Below are 18,452 nucleotides of genomic sequence, written 5' to 3' on the forward strand. Positions count from 1 at the left end.
CAATAGCATACTCATCAGCTCTGGGTATTAAACGTGCTCTGCTATCATAGACTAATGCAATCAGAATACATGGAAAAAGCCAAACAGTTCTCTATAAAGCTAATAGACATAGACAGATCAAATAACTGGGAATTGCTCCTGTCCAAATTATTTCTGGCTATTGATGCGTCTCACAAAAGGACAAGTAAAGGGAAAATATTTGTCTTAGTCTAACTGGAAACGTTGCTTGAAGAGAACTTATCTTTTAGCTTCTACTACATATGCTATCAACTGCAGCGTTTGAAGCAGAAGCACCTACTATACTGAGGATATAGGAATTACTTTCCATTTCATAAGCTCGTTATTTCTTTAAAAATTCTTGTTTGGAAATAAATTTAAATACCTGAACTCAGATTTACTTTAACGTCTCAGTAGAAACTTTTCAGCATTTTTGTGTTAATGGAAAAAAAATCCAAACCCCTACATCATATTTCCTCCCCACTCAAAAAAACCCACCCAAAAAACAAAAAAAAAAAAAAAAAAAACCCACCACACAAACTTCTCCCATTTTTGGGACAGAGACACAGCAAAAATGGCTGAAATTCTGAACACTAATGCAGTTAGTCATTACTGAGGATGAACTTTGCCTGTTGTGAAGACAAACCATAACAACTGAACAAAGTTAGGGAATTTCAAAAACGAGGTACTAAGATACCTAGCAAATCTTCAAGTGGTGTAAAAATGAACAGTAGTCGAGGGGCTTGAGAAATGCATTGCAATGCAAGCAAATGAGCCAGGAGCCACTGCTGCAAAAGCTATTACTTAATTGAGAAGATTTTTAGAGAAGACTGAGGCTATTTCTCTAAAAGGAGAGAAAACAGGATTTTGTTTTTGATGTTTTTTTAGAGGGCTGGGAGAGGGTTGTTTGAATAACTGTTTTATTGTTGCTGGGGTTATTGTAAAATTAACTGCCAGGGCACCTACGCCTTTGTACAGGCATCTTTTTATTATTTAATTCAAAACAAATAGCTATTTTGTTTTAAGTGGACTTTTCTCAAAACTAGCTCAGAGGCAGTAGTCAACCTGTGCTCCCTCGCATCCCACACTAAAACATACGTTTCTGGGAGGACCATGAGAGAGTAGTACAGTAGAGCAAGGTAAGGGGGGGGAGGGGGGAAAAGGGTTTCCTCCTGCTTTAATTATTTCTAGAGCTTTGTAGGACTGTGAAAGGGACTGATCCAAAGCCCACCAAGTTAATGGGAAGTTTCCTATCGAGTTTGATGGGCACTGGATCAGGCCCCATATGAATACACAGCAAATATACAGGTATGAAAGCATTAAAGTTAAGGTTCTGCATTCAACCTTTAACTTTGCTCCTTAAAAGATATGGTGTTTAATTACCTTACAGAGTACCAAAAACCCTATAATATTTGAGAATTAGTATTTAATTATGTAAATACTGTATTGTAATACTTATTCATATGCACAAAGGGAAAATGGCATGTTCATTCTTTACGGTCACAGATACAGACCAGCATGCTTAACTGTGCAAGCTTAGTGTTAACAATGAATTATTATGGAAATATAATATGGACACATAGTGCCCACAGAAACTACTTAACTCACATAATAAACAGATTTCAGAGTAGCAGCGAGGATGGTTCATGTTGTATATAAACCTTCTACATATACAGAAAAAGTCAGATTTATGTGCTAAGTCATAGGAACATATCTGGATAGTACCTTACCTGAAATATGCCCTTCTGAAACTACTAACGATAATATTTATTTCCTTACAGTAATTACTTTAAAGTTGCAATAAAAGTCACAGTAGTGACCATGGAATGCATTACTGTAGTATCTTCAATGACCAAACTTGATGGAGACCTTCACATTAGAACTGTGGTGTGTGAGTTTTTGCACACAGCTACATTTGAATTACTTGTGTAGAAATGTATTGTGAACTTTTTTGTATTTGTATCAGAACTGCATTTTGCAAATGTGATATACCTGGCATAAAAATGAGCAGAGAAGCAATTAATATTTTTAATGCATAGAAATGCAAACGAAAGAGATCAGAATAAACTGTTTATAATTACTTTTCCTTGAAAGTGGTATTTTCATCAAGAAGATTAAACCTCAACTGCCAAATCTTTGTAAACACTGTTTTTACATTTTAATTTTTATGTAAATTCTAACCCCTTCTCTTAACTTTCACTCTATTCCAAACAGCATTTATTAAAATAAAAACAAGGTTTAGTGTGCAGAAAAGTATTTCTTAATTTTAAACATTTCTCTTTAAAATTCTTCACCTTTTAGACTCTGAAGAAAAATACACAAACCCTCCTAAGCAAGTGTTAAGTCTGGTAGACAGTGCTTTAAGGGTTAAACATTAACCAATATAAGTATTAAATTCATATGGACCTATAAAAGCAGTTTGTTTGTTTGTTTTGTTAAAGAAAATTTGTGTCTGGACTTTAAATGATAAGGTATCTGAAGCTTTTAGTTAGTGTGTTCTCTTCCTGTGTTTTCCCTGATACTGTACCTCACAGGTTTCCTGTCTCGCAGCAAATCTTCCAGACACTTTTCACAGTGTTCAGCAGTCACCACCAGCCTCTCTAATTAAAAGAATATACCAACAGCAATTTTAGAATCTGGACACACAGCATTATCTCAACATTTCATAAGCTAGCGACTAAGAGAATGCCTTCTTATTTTAGAGAACTTGGCATACACTGAATATAGCCACGTTATACATCCTTCAAAATGCTTACAACTCAGATTGCACAGAAACAAAATTGCTTTATTTTTATATATAAAATACAGCAGATTTTTTAAATGCTCACAGATAAATTTAAAACACCAAGACCTGTCACCTTTTCAATTGTTACTAAAGAAACATTTTTGTGAATAGTGAAGACTACCTATATTAGAGATGCCTCCATGTTTAATTTTCACTACAACATACCTTTCTGACAGCTTTCTGTAATATGAAACACACTTGCAAAAACAAAAATACTTTCCAAGAACATATGAAAATTCACCAAACATTGACCTTGCTATTTTTAATGAGAGGAATGCTCTGCACCTGCCAGGCATATTAGCGTCAGCCTAGTCACCATAGTATTTTAGTAGGAAAGTGTTAGTTTATTTGGAAGCATGACCTTAAATAGTTATAACAGAGTTATCACACAGCACAAGCACAATACATCCATTGTTTCTGCCTTGACAGTTAATAGTTTTAAAAAGGGCTGTGAAACAATTAAAAAAATTAATCGTGCAGTTAATCACACTGCTAAACAATAACAGAATACCATTTATTTAAATAGTTTTGGATGTTTTTCTAATTTTCAAATATATTGATTTCAATTACAACACAGTATACAAAGTAGACATTGCTCTCTTTATACCGTTATTTTTTATTACAAATATTGGCACTGTAAAAATGATAAAATAAATAGTATTTTTCAATACACCTCGTACAAGTACTGTAGTACAATCTCTTTATGGTGAAAGTGCAACTTACAAATAGAGGGGTTTTTTTGTTACATAACTGCACTCAACAACAAAACAATGTAAAACTTTAAAGCCTACAAGTCCACTCAGTCCAACTCCTTGTTCAGCCCATTACTAAGAGAAACAAGTTTGTTTACATTTACATGAGATAAGGCTGCCTGCTTCTTATTTACAATGTCACCTAACAGTGAAAACAGGAGGTTGCATGGCAACTTCCATGAAAAAGAGATTGCACTACAGTACTTCTATTAGCCGAACTGAAAAATATTATTCTTTTTGTTTTTTACAGTGCAAATATTTTTAATCAAAAATAAATATAAAGTGAGCACTGCACACTTTGTGTTCTGTGTTATAATTGAAATCAATATATTTGAAAATGTAGAAATCATCCAAAAATATTTTAATGGTATTCTATTATTGTTTAACAGCACGATTAATAACGATTAATTTTTTTAATCGATTGACAGCCCTAGTTTCTATTTTAAAGTCAATTTGCCTTACAAAATTCACACTCCTTTTTAAGATTCAAGACATAATAGAAGATTGGGAGGGAATTGCTGGGATCTCCTTCTGTAGAACATATTTCTTTCAAAGGTTAAAGATTAAAAGAAAGGCTAAAGAAATTAAAATATGTAAAAAAATTGAGACAAATTGATGAATTCCAGAAACCCACAAGGCAAGTGAATGAAGAAATCTGCAGATTTCAATGAAAAAAAATGGGGGGGGGAGGGAGGGGCAGTGAAAGAAAAGAGAGATGAGAACTTTGTGAAAAAGAAAAGGAAATACCTAAAAGTTATCACTCCTTGTTATGCAGATAACCAGATTACAGAGACCTTCAGCCAAACCACCTACATCTGCTTTTATGGAGCGTTACGGTAGCCATGTCAGACCCAGAATATTAAAGAGACAGGGTGAGTGAGATAATATCTTTTTACTGGGCCAACATCTGTTGGTGAAAGAGACAAGCTTTTGAGTTACACAGAGCTCTTCTTCAGGTATGGGAAAGTTACTAAGAGTGACGCTTGTCTCTTTCATCAACAGACGTCCAATAAAAGATATTACCTCACCCACCTTGTCTCTCTTACATCTGCTTTTGTTATGTGTAATGAGAGAGCAATAAGACTGCTACAGAGTCAGTCCAGATAGAGCCACACTGCTGTCCTGAAAACAAAATGTGCACGCTTTCGCCAATGTAAGCCACAAAGGAAAAATTTTACTGGGGCAGTTAACTTCAAACATCAACAAAATCATTACTGTAAAATATCTTCTTGCATAAAAATGCAATTTCCCTAGGAAAGAAAACACTCACCATGCTTTCCTCTAGAAATGTCCACATACTGACAAAGTCTGGGATGAGTGATTGTCTTAAGGATTTGAAAACGGCCCAAAATTTTGATGGAGTTTGGTGTCAGAGGAAGACCATTGCTTCCACAAACATCATGTGGCAGAGCTGAAGCAAAGAAAGTGGAGGCACCCATCACAGCATCCTTCAAGGGAAACATTTTTTCCCCTTAAATCCTTCCAAGCAGTGCACACTCCTGAAAAGAAAATGAAGAATTTCACCTAAAATCTGAAGTATGGCAAAAAGGGTTTTGTGATTAACAAATTATTAATATTGCCAAAATATTAGATAGAATAGATTAAAAGTAATAAAGCCACTAAAGCATAATTCTTAGTAAAACAAAAAAATATACACTTGTGCATCAGTATCACAATTATGCAGCCCTGTTGCATTACAAAAGTAATAGGGAAGTGTTAGACAGTGTTAAACAATGTTCAGGGATTAAAATAAACTTTAGATTTATAGTGAAGATTGTGTTAATATCAAGTTAAATAAAGCAACCAACAAAAGAAGCTAAGCAGTCTTAAAATAAAACAGAGTCTGCACTATCTTGATAGTTAAGGATAGATTTTAAATGGAATGAAAGAAAAATATATTCTTAAAACCACATCACATACTAGCAGACCACAAGTTACATTTCTCAAAATTCAACACCATTTGTTGAGGTGTCCTTAGTACCTCAGATAATCCTTCATCACTGGAGTATATTAACATCTCAAAGTATCCAAAAATAGAAAATAAGAGTTTCTCTTCCCCCTCCCCACTTCTTTCCCAGCCAAGTATGAGAAACAGCTTGATTAGGCGGTAGGTTTTGTTTGCTTCTTTCTGTTCATGTGTAAGAGTGTCAGTGAAGTGTCCATATGTGAAAAAGTTATTGGAAACACTGATTCAAAGAAATGAGTTTTGCTTTTAGTTCCAGAAGTGGTGAGTTCCATCATCATTCTTATCTCTTGGGGAAGCAAGTTCCCTAGTCTGGGCCAAGCATTACATGGCATTTCAATTAATTTAGAGTTAAAATTTCACTCACGCTTTTTTGGAAAAATATGTCACAGCTGTGCAATACAAGAATAAAACAAAAACAAAAAACAACACCCCACCCCCCAATAAATAGATGTTTGACAGGTTAAGTCACAAATTCTTCCTCTTCAGCTGGCCTGCTAACATCTTGACATGAAGGACCAAGTATCAGAATCTAATGCAGCTGAGTGAATGACTTTGCTTAACCCATTTCCCCAATCAGTTTTGGGCTGTGAAGCCTGGCAGCATAGGCCATCGTTAGACATGACTGTCCCTGTTGCCAGAATGTGTGAAAGAGACAGCATGTGCATGTGTGTGCACATGGCATGTGAGAAACAGATTACAGAAGTGAGTGGAAGGACAGAAAGGAAGATAGAGTAAGGAATAAAATAAGTAATACAGAATTTTAACTTGGCATTCAGGGTGGACTGATTTTAAATCAAGGCGATTTAAATCACCAAGTGGAATGTCTCAATTTAAATAAATGATTCTGATCAACATTTCAATTTGTACTTCAGTTATTTTCGAAAGAAAAGGTACATTTTTTTCTACTTAGGAGGCGACTCTATAAATATATAGATTTATTAAAACAACTCTATACCTTAATATTTTCAGATGCTTATTAATTGTACATTTTAGTACGTTAAATAAGTAATAATTCATTCATGATTTTCTATTACATAAACTTTTTGCTCATGATTTGTGTCAAGCCGCATTAGGATGGTAACCGGAATTTAATTTATATTTATTAAACAAAACCACCTTAAATGTTTCGAATACATAAACGTCTCTTATCAAAACACGTTTCATATATACAACTAAAATGATTTATTAAAGAAACAGAAGGATTAACTGCAGTCAGTGAACCAAACTGATCATTTCAGGTCAGCCTGGGAAAACTTTTAAATATGCCTAAGTAAAAGTGACTAGAGTTCCTACTTGCCTAAGTCCTGGTCTATAGTACACGGTTACTTCGAAATTAGCCGAGCTGCTTCGAAATAAAACTGATTCCATCCACACGACGGAACCAGTTTTTCAATTTATAGGGCTCTTTAATCCAATTTCTGTACTCCACCTCGGCAAGTGGAGTAGCGCTAAAATCGAGATCGCAGTTCTGGGTTACAGGTAATGTGGACACAATTAGACGTTATTGGCCTCCGGGACCTATCCCAGAATGCTCCCTTGTGACCGTTCTGGACAACACTCTCAACTCCGATGCACTAGCCAGGTAGGCAGTAAAAGCCCCAGAAACTTTTGAATTTCCTGTTTGGTCACCACCATCACAGGCGACCATGCAGAGTCCACCATCGCAGGCGACCATGTGGTCCTGGATTCGCAGACGAGCTCCAGCATGGTCCGAACGGGAGGTATTGGATCTCATCGTATGTTGGGGAGGTGTATCTGTTATGGCAGAATTACTTTCCAAAAAAAGAAACATAAATACGTACACTAAAGTCTCCAGGGCCATGATGGAAAGAGGCTACTCCAGGGACACAGAGCAGTGTCGTACAAAAATCAAGGAGCTCAGGCAAGCGTAACCAAAAAGCCAGGGATGTGAACATGCGCTCTGGGTCACAGCCCCATACATGCCGCTTCTACCGTGAGCTGCATTCAATTATGGCGGGGTGACGACCACTACCCCACCACTGTCCGTCGACACCTGCAAGGGGGGAGTAGCACGAGGAGGATGAGTTTTTGGAGGACGAAGAGAAGGAGAAGGAGGAGGAGAGTACACATGCAGCAAGTGGGGAATCCGTTTTCCCTCCAAGCCAGGAACTATTCTTAATGCTGGAGCCAATAGCTTCCCCCCACTCCCAAGGCATGCTCCCAGACCATGACCCTGGAGAAGGCACTTCTGATGAGTGAGAGCCTGATCGGAGCCACGCGGTGGGAAACCCAGCCTCGCTGGGCTATTTGCGTTTAGTTTAAAGGGCTCATCCCTGCTCAGAGCCTCATTGGAGCCATGCGGTGGGTCGGTTTGTGTGGGGATGGGGAGGGAAAGAGGGTGTTGTGTGAAGCGATCATCCCAGAGAGCCCACAGGCTCTCCTTTTAAATGGCAAATCCACCAGGCATTGCTTGCTATGGGAAAGGGGGCCCAGCAGTTTGAAAGCATTGAAATGAATGCGGAAGAAGCAGAATCCCGCATGCCCCTAGGGCTTACCATGGCTGCCTGCAAGCTGAATTCTGTTGCCCAGCTGCATGTGATGGCTTGCAAGTGGCAGGTACTTCAGTACAAAAGGCAAAATGCGACCTTGCACAGAAAGAACATGTGCTGTGTACTATGAATTGCCTGTTTCACTGAGAAAGAGAGAGAGTGTCCCCTTTGTTCTCTAAAATGTATCTTTTAAAATACTACCCTCCCTTTTTCTCCTCCCACAGGTGCAAATGTTTCAACGCGGTCTCTATCTACTCCATCCCACAGGCTGGTCCAGATTAAAAGGTGGAAAAAACGAACTCAGGACGACATGTTCGCTGAGCTCATGCAGTCCTCCCGCACTGATAGGGTCCAGCTGAATGCATGGAGGCAAACAATTGCCGAGTCCCGTAAAGCATTACATGAACACAAACAGAGGAGGGACATGCGCGATGAGAGCAGGTAGGATGCTATGGTCAAGCTCATGGGGGAGCAAACTGACATGCTCTGCTGTATGGTGGATCTAATGCGGGAAAGGCAGCAAGACCACAGACTGCCGCTGCAGCCCCTGTATAACCGTCCTCCCTCCTCTCCAAGTTCCATAGCCTTTTCACCCAGACGTCCAAGAACATGGCGAGGGGAGGCTACGGGGCCCCACACACTCAACCCCAGAGGATTGCACAAGCAGCAGAAAGCTGGCATATCCGAAGTTTTGATTTGGTTTCTGGACTTGTCCTTCCCTCCTCCACCCCCCGCCCCCGGTGTACCTTCTTATTTCTCTCAGTGTGTTGTGCAACAAATAATAAAGAACAGTTTTTAAACAACTGTGACTTTATTTCCTTTCATATATACAGGGGTCGGGTAACTTCAAGAGAAACAAACACAACTCTCACACCGTACCCTGGCCAGTCATGAAACTGGTTTTCAAAGCTTCTCAGATGTGCAGTGTGCCCTGCTGCGCTCTTCTAAATCGCCCTGTTGTCTGGCTGTGCAAAACTAGCCACCAGGCGTGTTGCCTCAACCTCCCACCCCACCATAAACGTCTCCCCCTTACTCTCACAGATATTGTGGAGCACACAACAAGCAGCACTTACAATTGGAATATTGGTTGTGCTGAGATCTAACTGAGTCAATAAATTGCACCAGCGCGCTTTCAAACGTCCAAAAGCACATTCTACCACCATTCTGCACTTGCTCAACCTATAGTTGAACTGCTCCTTATTACTGTCCTGGGTGCCTGTGTACGGCTTCATGAGCCATGGCATTAAGGGGTAGGCTGGGTCCCCAAGGATAACTATAGGCATTTCAACATCCCCAACAGTAATTTTCTGGTCTCGAAAGTAAGTTCCTTCCTGCAGCTGTTCAAACAGACCAGAGTTCCTGAAGATGGAGCGTCATGCACTTTTCCCGGCCATCCCACATTGATGTCGGTGAAACGTCCCTTGTGATCCACCAGTGCTTGCAGCACCATGGAAAAGTACCCCCTGCAGTTTGTGTACTGGCCGCCATGGCGTTCTGGGGCCAAGATAGTGATATGCGTTCCGTCTATCGGCCCGCCGCAGTTAGGGAACCCCAGCGCATTAAAGCCATCCACAATGGTCTACACATTTCCCAAAGTCACTACCCTTGATAGCAGCTGGTCAATGATTGCGTTGGCTACTTGCAGCACAGCAGCCCCCACAGTAGATTTGCACACTCCAAACTGATTCCCGACTGACCGGTAGCTGTCGGGTGTTGCAAGCTTCCACAGGGCTATGGCCACTCACTTCTCAACTGTGAGGGCTGCTTTCATTTTGGTGTCTTTGTGCTTCAGGGCAGGGGACAGCAAGTCACAAAGTTCCATGAAAGTGGCTCTATGCATACAAAAGTTTCGCAGCCACTGGGAATCATCCCATACCTGCAACACTATGTGGTCGCACCAGTCTGTGCTTGTTTCCCAGGCCCAGAATCGGCGTTCCACGGCATGAACGTGGCCCATCACCACCATGATCTCCCAATCGCCACATGCTGTGCTTCTAGGAATGTTTGTGTCCATGTCCTCATCACTATCGTAATTGCGCTGTCGTCACTTCCTTGCCCGGTTTTGCAGGCGCTGCACATACTGCTGAATAATGTGCTAGGTATTTACAATGGTCAAAACTGCAGCGGGAGATCTGAGCGGGCTCCATGGCTATGGCGCCTGTATGGGTAATCCTGGAAAAAGGGTGCAAAACGTAGGAGAGCAAAGTGGCAGTGGAAGAGGTGCTGTTTGGTTCATGATAGCCAAAAAGAGGCGGAAAATGGTTGTCTTCTGTAGCTTTCACAGAGGCGGGAGGCCAGGACAGACAACATGGAGAAGCTCGGAAGCGCAGCAATAGCAGGAGAGCAGCGTTGGCGGCGGAAGCTGTGCTGCTCGGGTTCACGATGGCCAAGCAGAGTTGGCAGCGGAACCGTTCGATGAGGAAGAGAAAGAGTAGATAGTAGAGATTACGTAGGAAGAGGAGAGGAAATGAGAGGTGGATTCATAGAAGCAGGAGAGCAGCGGTGCACCATCTGCTGAAAGCAATATGATGTCTGCACACCAAAAAGGCATGAAACAATCGTCTGCCATAGCTTTCACGAAGGGAGGAGCGACTGACGACACACACCCAGAAACACCCGTGAGAATGTTTTTGCCCCATCATGCACTGGGAGCTTAACCCAGAATTCCAGTGGGCGGTGGGAACTGCAGGAACTGTGGGATAGCTCCCCACAGTGCACCACTCCGACATTCGATACTAGCCTTGGTACTGTGGATGCACTAGGCCGAATTCACGCGCTTTAGTGGGGACACGGAAGACCGAATATATAAAATCGCTTCCAAAAATTGGAATAGAATAATTTCGAAATAATTTTGTACTGTAGATGTACCCTAAGTCTCTTCAAAATGAGACAGTCTCAAACACAATACTCCTTCAAACTTTTACAATTAGTACATCCCCACCCTCCTCGTTTTTATTCATACACTGAAAGAGAAAAGCAAGTGTTCCTCCTTTTTCAACCCTCCAGGTGCTTAGCTAGTGACTTTCACCAGTTGAATGGTGACTCTCTAAAACATCAGCAAAAATGTACTACTTCACCTCCAGCCCTGAAATTTAATATGGTTGGCATAACTGATGAGTGCTTATTAGATGCCCATGGCATAGCAGCAGCATGTTTTTCAGCAGTTAGGCACCTACCCGTTGTACTTTGGGTTGACAATACTGGCAAGAAAATCTGCTTCTTTACTGCCTACAATTTAAGTTTGTTGTTGGGTATTTCTTCCATGTTTCTTGAAGTCCTTTCCAAATTTCAGCAGCATCAACCAATACGGCAACAATTTTTCTGCAGTTTGTCCAGGGCTATGGAAATATGTTTCAGTATATTCAGCGTATCTTTACATTTCTGTTTAGTACCATGTTAACTACTTTGCTTGTGACAGTTCCATCAATTTTGTCACAGTTTTCTTCACAAATTGTCACCTGAATAGGCCTGCTCTTAATAAATAGCTCAAAACAGTCAAACACTGAATTCCATCGCACATCTTGGGGAAGAATTAATTTGGATCCTCCTGCTCTCTTCAGAGAAAATGAAACGAAGTGGTTGTTGTAGAAATAATTTCAGCAACTTTGTCCATTTTATTCTTAAGTTGTACTTAAGTCTTTGGGTAAAAGATGCATCAAATGAGCACTGCACTCGTAGGTTCTAAGTGTCAGATTCCTTGCATTCTTTTTATCCTAAATTTCTTCTTATCTTTGTTACCAATGATTTGCAGCATTATCTGTGAGAAAACTACACACTTGACACTTGAATTTTAGTTCACAGTTTTAAATATTCTTCGAAATAGGCCTTTCCTGATGTGTCACTTGTTTCTGAGAGATAAACAACCCCATCTTCTGTTGTCACACTAGCACATAATACTAGGTCATTGTGTACACTGAGTCTTGATTGATGGAGAAGATTAAGAAATTTTCCCATCAATGTTTTTTGCACTCTGTTCAATTTCCTTCTTATACGCTATAAGCAGCAACTTTCTAGCAATGTCTGCTTTGCTAGGTAGAGAGTAGCTTGGTCATAATGACTGAACTATGTCACTGAATTGTTTGTTCTGAACAAGACAAAGGGAAGAATCTGTTGCATAAATGAACTGAACAATCTATGGAGGTTTGCTGCAATTTGCTGGTCCTGATTATGATCAGTGGTTTTACAGGATGATGTAGCTTTTGGGGGTTTTTTAAACACAAACACAGGTAATTTATCGTCTGAAATATGTTTAGTTGCAGCACTGTTGGTGGTACAGTACAACCTCAGGAGTTATGAACACCTCAGGAACATTTGTTAACTCTGAACAATACATTATGGTTGTTCTTTCAAAAGCTTACAACTGAACGTTGACTTAATATAGCTTGGAAATTTTACAATACAGAAGAAAAATGCTGCTTTCTCCTTATTTTTTTAGTAGTTTAACACAGTACTGTATTTGTTTATTTTTTTTTCCTTTGGTCTCTGCTACTACCTGGTTGTGTACTTCTGGTTACAAATGAGGTACGTGGTTGACTGGTCAGTTTGTAACTCTGGTGTTTGTATCTTTGAGGTTCTACTGTACCTGCAGATGATACTGAAGTTGTAGATACGGCAGATGATGGAGATTCAGAACCTCTTATGCTAAAAGAAAACAGTAAAAAAAAAAAAAAAAAAAGCATTAATTAAATTTGTGACTGAACTCCTTGGGGAGAATTGTATGTCTCCTGTTCTGTTTTTCCCACATTCTGCCATAAATTTCATATTATTGCAGTCTTGGATGATGACCCAACACATGTTCGTTTTAAGAACACTTTCACTGCAAATTTGACAAAATGCAAAAAGGTACCATTGTGAGATTTCTAAAAATAGCTACAGCATTTGACCCAAGGTTTAAGAATCTGAAGTGCCATCCACAATCTGAGAGGGATGAGGTGTGGAGCATGCTTTTGGACGTCTTAAAAGAGCAACCCTCGGATGCGGAAACTACAGAATCCGAACCACCAAAAAAGAAAATCAGCCTTCTGCTAGTGGCATCTGACTCAGGTGATGAAAATGAACACGCGTCAGTCCACTCTGCTTTGGATCGTTATCAAGCAGAACCCATCATCAGCATGGACGCATGTCTTCTGGAATGGTGGTTGAAGCATGAAGGGACATATGAATCGTTAGCGTATCTGGCACAAAAATATCTGACGATGCTGGCTAGAAGAGTGCCATGCGAACACTGTTCTCACTTTCAGGTGACATTGCAAGCAAGTAGCAGGCAGTATTATCTCCTGCAAATTGTAACCAAACTTGTTTGAGCAATTGGCTGAAGTAGGACTGAGTGGACTTGTAGGCTCTAAAGTTGTACACTGTTTTACTTTTGAATGCAGTTTTTTTCTGTACATAATTCTACATTTGTAAGTTCAACTTTCATGATAAAGAGACTGCACTACACTACTTGTATTAGGTGAATTGAAAAATACTATTTCTTTTTTTACATTACAAATATTTGCAATAAAAAGATAAAGTGAGCACTGTCCACTTTGTGTTCTGTGTTGTAACTGAAATCAATATATTTGAAAATGTAGAAAATATCCAAAAATATTTAAATAAATTGCATTCTGTTATTGTTTAACAGCGCGCTTAATCACGCGATTAATTTTTTTAATAGCTTGACAGCCCTAAAAAAAAAAAAAAAAAATCACACTCACCCACTGAAGTGGTACTGAGTTCACTGCTTTAAAAAAGTAAGGTTGTAAATAAACAATTCCTCATACTGCAGCTGCTTGTACCACTGATATAATTTATTCTAAAGCCAGTTTTAAAGGGAATATAATTAACAAGAAAGGATTATCTAAATCTATTTAAACCCTTATCTCTAGCACCATACCAAACAGTTTGAAAAAAAAATTAAACCTTAAAATTAATAACTTTCCAATAAAACTTTACTTTTAAACAGAAAATCTTCACTTAGGATGTCTGATCATCAATAAAATAAAAATTAGCAATAAAATAAGTAAGTTTAGGAGTAACAATAAAAACGTAACTGATAAATACTCCCATAACAAAGTAACATACCAATTATATTTTGAAAACATTTTGAAATTCATAAGTGAAGAAATCCACCCAAAACAAGTATATAATAATAATCTAAGTTATCATTTACTAGCATAATAAAATATGGTAGGCAGTCCATAAGAATGGTGCAAAATAAATTTACTAACTAGTTGATCCAGACTATTCAAGCATGTCCACATAATCATCTTCAAAGTCACTGCCCTCTGAAGAGCCTTTTTCATAATCTTGTTTTATTCGGACGGCCAGACCTTGCATCTCTTTGTTGCACTGTTTACGTTTGGCACGTGTTCCTTTTTTACCTAGCAGTACAGAAATTTCTTGAAAATATTCCCAAATAGGGTCTTTTTTACAATCTGCAGCCACAGCAAGTTTTTTTTGGTCCAGTTCCCAGGTACTCTGAAGATTGTTGTCCCTTCTTCCTATTGCTCTGCTTTGATATAGGCACTGTTTCTTTCTGGCTGCACACTCTGCTATTTCTCCCTTTTTACATAACTCCCACCACCGAAAAAATCAAAAACAATCCACATACCTTTTGCATTGCAGAATTTTATTTATTTAAACAATAAATAAACAATTTAGACAAAGGGAGGTCGCTGAGAAATTAATTGTGTTTGTTTGTATCTCTGTCTGTGCACACATGCAGTAAGACACAGTAAGACCATTTACCTGAAGTGCCCAGAACCATCCAGAAGTTAAGGGCTGGTAGTCATTGGGTGGATCAGTATTTCCATGAGCAAATTCCCCTGGTATGTGGAGTCATAAATATTCAAAATTTGAGAACTGAGCCATCAGAGCTCAGGTAAGGAGAAGCTGTAAAATAGGCCAGGCATGCTCAGTAGATGATTCTGATGAGATACATGCTGGAGTCAGAAGCTGAGTTCCAATGTGTGTGATGACTTTGCCAGTCTCTTGCACCCAGAAGCCCAGCCCCCCGTGTTTCCTACATCTCAACAGTGACATGAAACAACACACTTAGTAAAATAAAATTGTTTAGAAAGAACTGAGGAATCTGAAAACTAGTTAGTTTTTTTCCTTTCTGTCTTAATATTGCCCTGTAGCATTTCACTAACACTGAGAAAGTTATCCAAGAAAAATAAAAGCACGTAATACTAAAAAAAATATGCCAGTCAAGAGTAGCTCTTTACTGAAGGAATGCCACCTTGTTCATAGCGTGGGCTTCTCAGCTTCCCTTTGTGAATCACTCTCCCTCTGAGTTAAAAAAAATTAAATAAACATACCCTGAATGTAGAAACAACAGACTAGAGTGTAAATATAACAAATCTATGGGCTGTATATTTAATGTTTAGGTAATGTGTGCTGTACTTAAGCTAATGCTGCCTAACTTTACACACTGAAATCTGATGTTGGACAAAAGAAATCGAACTTCTTACTAAAGTTTCAGATTTGACTTTTCTTTATATTTTGAAAATCCTGATTTGCAACAAACAAAAATTAGAAGATGTGGCACCATTTTGGTTTAAATTTTAAACAAGGTTGTTGTACACAGCAAATATAATCTACAAACACATGACAGAATTAAGCATTTGTTCCACCACAAATGAATGCATTAAAAATACTAACTTCAGAAGTAATCAGATACATATTCTGTGCCATTATATAGTTACTATCTTAAGAAAATAAATGAGAAACAGCACAGACTAAGGTTTTTATAGTAATGCTTTATTCTACTACCCAACACAGTTTTAAAAAGATATACTTTTTTTGTATTTCTTCAGTTAAGTGTACATTTATTTGACCCTGATCCTTCACAAATAGACATTAGTGCCTCATTGACTCCAAAGGGGCTCTGTGTGAGTGCAAGGGTCTGCCTGTTTCGAGAAAGTCACAGAATCAACACTTTAACTGTATGCCTTCTATGAATTAAGGCCCTGATCCTGCGAACACTTACACACACAGTCTTATGCTTACAGTTAAGCACATGCGTAAGTGCTTGCAGGACTGGAGACTTAACATATTCACCCCATAAGCACTTGCTTGGTTTTGATTGTACACAATGCCTTTTTTCTAGAGAAATTTAACAATTCTATAAGTTATAAGAACCAATTATGATAAAAAAGAAGAAGATGCTCTGCTTTTTTTTTTTGCAATACAACTAGACATGAATAAAACTCTAAATAAGCAACTGATGACTAGTCCACCCAATGACTACCAGCCCTTAACTTCTGGATGGTTCTGGGCACTTCAGGTAAATGGTCTTACTGTGTCTTACTTATAAGGGAAAAGAAGATGATTATGTTTACTTGTACCATGGCATTTTCAAAATGGCAAAAAACTAAGTAGTTGCTTCCAGGTCTGATTTCCTAAGTATCTGAGGTAGAAAAGAGGCATGATAGGCTAACACAACCGCTAAGAAGGTCTTGCACAGAAACTTTAGTCTCAGAAGTGAACTATGCTGCATCCCATGCCTAGAACATACTCCCAATTCCATTATCTCCATTCAAATAAATCTTAAAATTCCACTTCCATTACAGGACCCACAAACACTAACCAACACCAGTAATATCCTATTACAACCCTAATATTTTTTAAGAGGTTCATATGTGAGGTGAACACTATCTTATGGGTCTCACTGTACCTTTTTCTTTTAACGCCAAATCCTGCAAATACTTACTACAAGGTAGAGCGCACACTACCATAACTAGTCCCATTCAGTGATTATTACAGCTGGCAATAAATGTTTGCTGCCTCAAGCCCTAAGCTGGAAAGTCTCCACAGTACACAAACCATGGATGAATAAGTCTTCCTCAGCAAATGTAGTAGGTATTAGGACTTGAATGTCCACCTCTAATTATAGGAAAAGGAAATACAAATATAAGTTTCAAAATTTTGCAAATATAGGTACTTTGTTTCTTGTTTAAAGCATGCAGTTTTCTAGAATTAAAATAGACTAAAACAATCCTACCTTTAAAGTGATAATTTAAAAAATAGTTAAGGAACAATTCTAGGAGCAACTAAACGACGTGTCTAATGTAGTTGATTCTTTTAACCAAATCCATATCTTAATAGAAATTGTATTATGAACCATCCTCTGTTCCATTCCCAATCCCATAACATTCCCACTGTAACTACAGCAATTGCGAATTTAGAAAAAGATTAAGCAAAAGCATTTTTAACTGTCTATATTAAAATTTAGCAGCTGGAAGCAAGAAAGGACAACCAGACCATGCGATCAACCAGCTATCAATGACCATGAGCAAGCACTCCACAGGCCTCAGTTTGGGAAGCACTCATTTAAAATTGGTATTCATAGTAAAAAATATGCAAAAATAGTTAACAGGCTGGACAAAACTCAGTTTCAATAACGTTTTAGAAGTACAAGAGATACAGAAGAGCCTCTTTGGACATAAAAGACAGTAAATTGGGCTCTGGTGGTCAAATGCATCATACAAACACTTAAAATTACTACCTTGACATTTCCTCCCCTCTTTGTAAACTAGTTAGGTATACTGAAATGGAATTATAAAGTGTAAAGTTTAATGGAAACAATACTGCTTCACTAAATCGCTTTTACCGAAAGTTTCAGAAATCTGAATGTGCCCAAGAATTTGCCACTGTAAAGATTTTTCTTGAGAATGAAAATGTGATAGCACTTAAGTATTCTCAAATATGCTTACCATATATACTCGATCACAAGCTGGTTCGTTTATAAGCCGACCCCCACAAGATGGACAAGTAAAAATGGTAAAAATGAATGACCCTTTCATAAGCCGACCCTATATTTCAGGGGTTGGCAAACTTCGGCTCCCGGCCCATCAGGGTAAGCCGCTGGCGGGTCAGGACGTTTTGTTTACCTGGAGCGTTTGCAAACATGGAGCCCCTCAGCTCCCAGTGGCCGCCATTTGCATTCCCAGCCAATGGGAGCTGCGGGAAGTGACTGGGAACAATTGGGAACGGCAAACCGCGGCCACAGGGAACTGAGAGGCTCCATATCTGCAGACACTCCAGGTAAACAAAACGACAATGTATTAGATATTCAATTCAACGATTTCATAGAGTTTAAAATCATCAAATTTTGGTGTAGACCCGTTTATAAGCCGACCCCCACTCTTTGACGCGTCACTTTTTTACCAAAAATATTCGGCTTGTGAACGAGTATATATGGTACTTCCTCTTTTTAAAAGTTTGTTGGCTATCCAGATGATCTTTGAAATTAAAAGCAATCCTTCTAGAAATACAAAACAGCTATCCAAACTATTTGAGGAACCAAATATAACCACCTACATATTTTAATATTTTAGGTAGATTTAAGAAAAAAGAAAATAAGTGGAATCAGTTTTACAGAAATATACTGGATTTGTCAAACTTATTGTACAATGAAAGTAATAGATTTATTGTGTCATTCATTAAGCTTAGCAGAC

General features: G+C 38.7%; 1 protein-coding gene across 10 annotated transcripts in view; it reads right to left on the minus strand.

Annotated features, from left to right (window-relative positions):
• Nucleotides 1-18,452, minus strand: part of TBCK (TBC1 domain containing kinase) — a 181,165-nt gene that overhangs the window by 159,947 nt on the left and 2,766 nt on the right. For 6 of the 10 annotated variants that reach the window (XM_043545291.1, XM_007054394.4, XM_043545293.1 and 3 more), the window contains 2 exons: nt 4,805-5,033; nt 2,525-2,597 (listed from right to left, as the gene is read on the minus strand). In XM_043545291.1, coding sequence (XP_043401226.1) covers nt 2,525-2,597; nt 4,805-4,997 — 266 coding nt within the window. In that variant the 5' untranslated portion in view covers nt 4,998-5,033. Of the gene's footprint in view, nt 1-2,524; nt 2,598-4,804; nt 5,034-12,592; nt 12,652-14,219; nt 14,373-18,452 lie in introns of those variants that run through there. The other 4 variants (XM_027833630.3, XM_027833638.3, XM_043545292.1 and 1 more) reach the window with 4 other exon arrangements.

This window comes from Chelonia mydas, chromosome 4 (genome assembly GCF_015237465.2).
Source record: "Chelonia mydas isolate rCheMyd1 chromosome 4, rCheMyd1.pri.v2, whole genome shotgun sequence".
Classification (NCBI taxonomy): domain Eukaryota; kingdom Metazoa; phylum Chordata; order Testudines; family Cheloniidae; genus Chelonia; species Chelonia mydas.